We start from the raw sequence: 8,291 nt of genomic DNA, 5'->3' as shown, positions 1-8,291 counted from the left end.
TAAAAAAATTGGATTTTCTCACCCATTTATTCTTTTTTCAGTGTTTAACAGTCATTCATTTCAACCTTTAGTTTGACATTTCTCTTCTTTTTCTAAACATTTTTACAATTGTTGTAATTTTGAGTTGAGCAGTCTATTTTCATTCGTTCTTGTTGTATTGGGTGTAGATTTACCTCTGAACATTATATAGTAATATAACAAACATTTATACTTTTAATGTTCTCAATATACTAATTCTTGGTGCTTTGAGATTTAGGTTTGGGTTCCCACTTGATTGTATGTTTGTTTAGATTTTATGTTTTGTTGAAGTTAGATTTATGGATATTTTTGATTGTTTTGCCTCAACAATTTTTTGTTCACTGCTTTTGATTAGAGAATTAGCATGAACTGTGTTGGTTTTCAGAATTCATCATTATTTGTGGTCTAATAGGTGGATTTTGAAATGTACTTGTAAATAGTTTATTCCGTTTTTACCGTGGCATAGACCTTTCAGTCAATCTCAGTTTATTTAATCATTTAATTATGCAATTCAGTGTGTATACTGCTATTTTTACCCTGCTAGTTAATCTATCATAGTCTGACACAGGTAAGTTAAAGTTTCTTGATACTGTTTCTCATTAAATTTCCTGAAATTACTTTTTCAATAATATGATGTTTAATCTCATTGTAGAATTTAACTGTTTTGATTGCAGAGTGCCCATTAACACATGGGGAAACAGAAGCTGAACTCTAGGCAGTAATTTGACCGTGTTTTCACAGTGAGTGTGAGATCTGGAGTCACGCTCACACTCAAGTCTGAGACTTGAACATTACTAGGCACAGAGAGAGGAACATACAAGAAAAGAAGAAGATGGCTGAAATAACATTCATCATTATTTTCTAACTGGCTAAAATGATTCCAAAGACAGCATGATGGAGCTTTAGGTGTGCTTTAGGTTTCCAATATGAACACCCAAAAGCCTCTTGGATTTATTTGACACCTTCACTGCTGAGTAGCAGATGCTCCCTTTCCATGGATCTTTACTGGGACATTAGCAATACGTATGTCGCCTCCCACACAGAAGCTCCAGGCAAGAGTCCTTCCATTGTTAACAGTCCCTGTTATTTCTGTGTAGAAAATATAATTATTAGTCTCTGAGTTATCTTTGTGTGTTTTTTGATACAGAAGTAGATCAAGCCTCAGGAGTCTATGCTTTATTCATTTAGAAGAAAAAGTTTCATGTCTAATCTTGAAGCCTGGCTTAAAAATTCGTTTATAATGTTGTAGTCCCAATATTGTCATCTTTAAATGTTTCTATGTTAACAAATACACCTACTTCACTTTATTCATTATGTAAATTCATTCAAATAAAATGTAAATTGTGTGATAATTGTGTGCCAAACATCCTATTTTCATACAGATAAGAACTGATGCAATTTTTTTCACATAATGGTTTATGCATATTTTACATGAACTCCAAACAGCTTGGAATATTACTGTTAACCCCTTGACTATTTTAATATCAAAACTAAAATAAACTTGCCTAAAATCCATCTAGAAAGGACTACCTGATCTCTTAAAGTGGTATAGTATTTTCAAACATCTTTAGTCATATCACCATTCTTCTTGTCAGCTGTACCAAAAAAAAAAAAAAAAAAACACTAAAAGCTTAATTTAACAAGATTGTTTAGTTCCTTTCAAAACACCAAAGCTTCAATATCAGAAACAGAAGTTCTGACATGGAATGATATTTTCAAACATCTTTAGTCATATCACCATTCTTCTTGTCAGCTGTACCAAAAAAAAAAAAAAAAAAGACACTAAAAGCTTAATTTAACAAGATTGTTTAGTTCCTTTCAAAACACCAAAGCTTCAATATCAGAAACAGAAGTTCTGACATGGAATGATAAAAAACGTATTCACTATTCACCACTGAGAGTGTATTTTCTAGAAAAGCAGCTGAAATAGCCACTTTCCTCAAAGCATAGCTCTATACTTCCAACTATCCCTGAAGGCGTTAGAAGCAGAAGTCAAACAAGTTGCTTTATACAGGCCTTAGTGAAAATGGAGAAGGTCTCTCATATTCTTCGTTTTCATCTGCCAAAGAATCTTTCAGAGACTGTAAAAAGCACCTTGCAAAATAAGGTTCTTTGGTAACTTCAGAAACTCAACCTAAAGATTTTTTTTTTATTAAAAATACATCTATGATTCTGAGAGAAAGCAACAATATTTTTAAATTCTCCTCTCTTTCTTACTATCTCAGCAATACATAAAAACAAGACAAGAAACAATGATCTTGGATGTGTTTAGGTTAAGCTTCTGATATTAAGTATAGGTGTGTGTATACAGTGCTTTCAACAGATACTATTGAAGATACATATCACAAAATAATACTTTTCATCCTTCAGAACTATGTAAAATATAGACTGCAATATTAAAATTAACATAAAAGCAAACCACAAATAATAGAATATCAAAACAATTTGGTCCAGTTAAGTACAAGAAAATCTAAAGACGTTCTAAAGTTATACACAGTTACATCAGTAAACTGATTAGTGTGGTAAATGACATTCAACATTAGAGTGAATTAAAAATGGAACTGGTCATTTAGGAAGAAATACATTATTAATTGAAAATGAATATACTTAGTCAATGAGTAAACTCACTACTCAAGCCTGAAAGCTTTGATAAAGACAGACATGTCACCAAAGTAATTAAAGAAAGAGGGAGATGTACCCAGTGCCTACTAGAACTAACCTAGTAGGTGGTGTGACCTCCACCCTCCAATAACTGCCTTCCCATAAAAGTTAACTCCATCAAGATATTTGTTTGAATACAAAGTAGTATTCAATAAGACAAAATTTATCTGCTTTTATTTTCACAGGTAAAAGAGAATTTATGTATTTGAAGGACTACATGGCTTGAAGTTCTACATAAAAATACTATAACAGGTCCTCCCTGGTGGCGCAGCAGGTCAAAGCACAGCATTAAGAAGCATGAGTTCAATCCCCACACCCAAGGTGACCCCCATGGTGCGGCAGACCTCTCTGACCTGCCTGCTGCTTCCCTCAGCAGTTCACTTCATCAGTCAGTCTGTTCTGCTCCCCACTATGTCTCTGGTGAATCCTCCCACCACCCCTGCACCTCTGGCTTGTACTCCAGTTCTGTACGCATAAATAAATAAATCTTAAAAAAAAAAAAAAACACAAACATCCAGTTGTCTTTTTCAATTCTGGAGAGACACTAACTACAGGTACTCATTGCTTGTTATTTTTATGGAGCGATGTACTAATAAAACTTTTGACAACTCTTCATTTATGTATACGAATCCTACTCTGTTGTAACCAGATCTAGGGCAGGAAGTGTCAGGGCTCATCACCAAGGTAACTCCCTCAGCAGTCCTACCTAGGAGGTTCAGTGTCTTGTGCCTCGTCATTCTCTAAAATGATCCATGCTTCTCTACCACATGTGTTCAGTATTTTGTTTTTTCTCTAAGCTTTATAGAATACTTTCCTTTAAACTCTATTTTTATAGTCATTGGTAAAGATTACTTGTAGAGAAAATCATGTCAATATATCTATCCTCAGTATTGTTCATAATAAGATACTAAAATAAGAACAACAAGCCCCCATTTACACTATATTGGAGGAAAAAAATTTCAGAGAAGCTGGTGGGGCAATGTGAAGTGAGCCCATTATGAGAGTTCACAAAGTTTTTCAGAATTCATGCAGAAAAAGGCAAATGAGGCACACAAGGAACAATGTGGGAGGTGTGTCAGCTATGAAAGTGCAAGAGACCTTGATCGAGCAGTTCAGTTATCTTCAAAAGCTGTCTAGAGTGATATTGGTTATGTCAGCCCCTATGCCATAGAAGGGTGAAGGCCAGCACATTCTAAGGACAGACCAACTGTATGATCACTGTCTTGCTAACTTTGAGAATAATGATTCAAGTCAGAAGGAGGCACTAATATAGCTCAATGATCCACCGAAAGAAGGCAGAACAAGGTAAATTCTCTGAGGGCTGTAAGAGAAGCCTTCTTTGTTATCCAGGATGGTAGCTGCTAGCCACGTGCAGCAACTGAGTAATTTGGAATATGGCTGGTATGACTGAGGAAGGAAAGTCTGACTAAAGATACATCTGACTAATGACTCATATTAACATTGTAGCTTTAGATAAACAAAACAAAACAAAACAAATAAAAACAAACCTGAGGAAAATTATTCATAATCACATCCTTCTAGAAAGAGATCCCATCAAATTCACAGGGTCCTCCCCTAATACAGACCACCCTCAATGATGTTGCTGTGCCTCTCTTTCCAGCCCTCCTTCTCTGAGACAACGCTATACTACATCCACAGACCCACCTCATAATCCACAAGGCCCATAATCCACCTGTGCACAATAACTTCAGTGTCTTCACTGTAGTTTACTTAATTTTTATGGATACAATATTATTATCTTATTTAAATGCCACTATTTACATATACAACATGTTCACACAGACTACCATGTTTTGACTCATTAACAACAATTTGGAGCCCTGTTTTCCTGAAGTACAACCATCTGTAAAACAGGATTTCTCCTTTGATCTTTTTTATTCGAGCAAACATTCTCTAAGTTCACATATTGTTTGACTTATTCTTTTCTATGTACACTTACCTATTATGTCTGTTTTATATATTTGGTATCTGGACAAATGTGATATCAGTTCTGTTCAGCTTGAGTTTCCATATTTGGTAACTAGACCACCAACATGAATAATTAATCTACATTTTACCAACTGAATGGGACAGAAAAAGCAGTCAGGACTTAACACATCTGTGATTTTCTCTTATAAGTGCTATCTTTTACATAATATTATGAAATATTTAAAACAAATATATCACTATTTCCTATTCTATCCCAGAATGAGTCTATCTCCAGATGAATAAGAAAGAAAAAAAAGAAATAGGGGGAAGGGGGAAACAAGAGAAGGGAATGAAGAGGTTCTGGAATTTCTCCAGAAGAAAGCAAAGTTCAGCAGTTGCATGGAGAAAATTCAGGACTAGGAGGGGACAGAGATAGCTGGGGAGCATGCCAAGTGACTCCTCACATGAAAACTGGAGTGTGCAGAGACTCTGGGAGTGATGTATGTCTGGGCTAGGTCTTGGTGTGGGGAAGGCTCTCGGTGGTGGGCATGTAACAAGAAATATCTGGCAAAGGCCTTATGGACATAGAAAAGGGTAAGATCCAGAGGTGTCAAGGTAATCAGTTATGATGCCACCTGTGTTGCTGACCTACATGATCAGTTCATATACCCCTCACATCATTTAGATAAGAAAAAAAAAATTTTACCTGTGGTGTCCTGAGTACCGAGGACCACGGATATGGCCTATTCCTCTGCACCCTGGAGTAGGACAAACAGCTTGCCCTGGAAGGATTTTCACATCATTTGCTCCTTCAGGAAGTAAAAGAACATATCTTGAAAACACCCTCAGTAAAGAAAAACTGGAAAAACTAAAATATGTAAGTGAGATCCATTGAGTTTTAAATTAAAAATGCACTACCAGTGAAAAATACTTACTGAGCACTTGTGATGTATATACAATGACTTAGCAGAAAATATCAGAGCGATAATAGATAACACTAACAGCAACTAACACTGGAGACCAGGAATAACAGAGGCATAAAAAAAGATATGAGTACGTTCACTTACACCTTTCAGACAATAATATTGGCAAAGACAATGCAGCTATGAACTGAGAAAATAAGGTGAGGTATAGTTTCAGGTTTCCCATGAAATCCACATCAACCACAAGCACTGGACAGAAACTGAGCTAGCAAATTCAGCCTGCAGCGAGAGCAAGCTTGCCCTTCTTGGGATCACGCAAGGAGCTGTCAAAGCTATCGAAGAAAGAACTGCCCGACCCAAAGCCTGGCTCAGCCAGTGTACCATGTCTTATCAACTGCAGAACAGATGGATTCATCTCTACAAAAGATTCATCTCTACAGATTATCAGCATTAAACACCCCTTGCTCTGTGATGCTCTATAGTGTTGGGTCTTACTGCCCAGATGAGCCCGTACTTTCTGTCTCCCTCCTCAGCTCTCAGACTTCCATTTTGTATCCCAGATCCCAACCTCCTTGTCCTGTCTGTTTTCTCTCCTCCCTAGCTATGATATAATCCAGTGGCTGCCTGAGTACTGTATACTGGAGTTTTCTTCAGGAGAAAAAGTTCACTTTCTCACACCCCATGTGCTGAGCTCAGGATTGCTAAAGAACCCAGTGCCCTTTAATTCCCTTGCTTTCCCTTTTCTAGTCTATATTTCTTATCATTTTACGACTTCTGTTCTCTGGAGGCTGACAACACAGAGTCCCATCACCACTGGCCTTCTCACTGCTTTCAGTTATGTGTCTGTCACCCCACTTCACTCAGCGAAGACATCAATGTCCAGAGTGACCTTTGCAAAATGCAAATCTAACCATGTCCATTCCCTATTAGCACTTTTCAATGCTTTCTCATCACTGTTGGGATTAAGTCCCAAAGTCCTAGACTGCACCATGTGATCTGATTCTTATCAGCCCTTCAGGGATATTTTACTAGATTTTCCCCTTATTCAATTCTGCATCCATGTGGTTTTTCCTACTTCTTGAACCTGACAGGTTCTTTTGGGGTATTTGCATATTTAGGTAAGTTTCTTATCTGGGTAAATCCTATTTGTCTTTCAGATCACAGCTTGTATTTTATTTCCTCAGGCTAACTTGCAAATGTCTGTTGGTTCTCATTTTACATAACATCTACCTTGACTACAAATGAAATGATTATTTGTTCAATGCCTATTTCGCTTATTAATCTATAAGCCACAAGTCTGGGTATTTCAGAAAGCCTGAGTGTCATTACTACCTCATCTGACATACAGTTGTTCAGGAAGTGCTTACTGAATGAACAGAGGAGTGTTCCATCTTTCTTCCTTCATAATGTTTAAGTGTAGAAACAAGCTTTACAAATAAATCAGAAATTTGAATCGCAGTTTTGTTATCTTGCATGGAAATACTGACTGAGGTTTACTAATGTGTGGTAATGTTAGAAAAAATAACTCAAATATCAACACATTTTCATTAAATTTAACGAATTTAAGTATCTAAGACAAAGTCTTACATGTCTTAGGTAAGGACATTGCAAACCATATTGGAAGATGGATAGAAATAAATGCCTTATTCAAAGGTAACTATTTTATTTTATTTTTTTAAGATGATACTTTTTTTTTTTGCATAGAAGAACTGGGTGTAGGCCAGAGGTGGGGTGGGGGGAGGTAAAAGGATTCACCAGAGACAGTGGTGAGCAGAACAGGTAGATTTACTGAAATAGGCAGTTAAGAGGCACAGTGGGCAAGACAGGAGAGGTCAGCCGTGCCATGTGGATCAGCTCCCTGACTAGGGATCAAACTCAGATTGTAGTGGTGATGCTGAGACTTAACCCCTAAACCGCCAGGGAGGCCATAAAAGGTATGTTTAAAAATGAAAATAATCTTTAAACAAATTCAAAGAATTGATGGTTAAAATTATAAACAAATCTTTAATTAAGATACAGGCTACAGGGCTCTCTCTGGTGGTGCAACAGTTTAAAGCACTGTACTCTGAAGCTTTCTGAAGCCACTAGAGCATGAGTTCAATCCCCAGCCAGGCAGCTGACCCACGTGGCCTGGAAGACCTCTCCTGGCCTCCCCACTGCTTCCCTCAGCAGTGTATTTCAGTCAATCTGCCTGTTTCTGTTCCCACTCTGTCTCTGATGAATCCTCTCACACACCGAACCTCTGATCTGTACCCAGTTCTGTAAGCATAAATAATTTTTTTTTTTTAAGATACAGGCTGCATAATGCAGGAAGTAAAAGGATCTATTAGAAAGAAAAATGCAAAAATTATAAATGGACTTTTTTCCACTTGTGCCTCACAATATACTACCAAAGACATAGGTAACAGAATCTGTCAGTGTTTAAGGCTTAAGCAAACCTACAAGTAAATATTTTGTAATAGCCATCCCAGGCATATTTGGTGTGGATAACATTCAGTAAACTCTCAACCAATGCTATTCTGTTATTTTTATGTACTTATCTTAAATGAAAGTTTAAAGTGATCTTTTAAATATTTGCTGATGTATAGTTATATATAGTGCCCTGGTAGGCATATAATTCTCTCCTTGATAAATTTGTGAGGAGTGGTATGACCTCAACTAATAGGAAAAGAGTTATAATATTAAACCCACATCAAGAAGCATAACAAAGGAGTCAAGAAAAACATGAAAATAAAAATGCAGACATTTGAACAATTTTTC

At 36.6% G+C, this 8,291-nt stretch overlaps 1 protein-coding gene across 1 annotated transcript in view; it reads right to left on the bottom strand.

The window, feature by feature from the left end:
- L3MBTL4 (l(3)mbt-like 4 (Drosophila)) overlaps positions 1-8,291 on the bottom strand; it is a 346,888-nt gene that overhangs the window by 148,952 nt on the left and 189,645 nt on the right. The window contains exon 13 of the mRNA XM_012725775.1: positions 5,315-5,417. Within this exon, the coding sequence (XP_012581229.1) occupies positions 5,315-5,417 (103 nt within the window). The remainder of the gene's footprint in view (positions 1-5,314; positions 5,418-8,291) is intronic.

The sequence above is a fragment of the Condylura cristata genome, unplaced genomic scaffold (genome assembly GCF_000260355.1).
Source record: "Condylura cristata isolate star-nosed mole 26May11 unplaced genomic scaffold, ConCri1.0 scaffold00016, whole genome shotgun sequence".
Lineage (NCBI taxonomy): Eukaryota > Metazoa > Chordata > Mammalia > Eulipotyphla > Talpidae > Condylura > Condylura cristata.
Note: the sequence above shows the minus strand (reverse complement) of the source record. Positions and strands in the feature narration are given on the sequence as shown.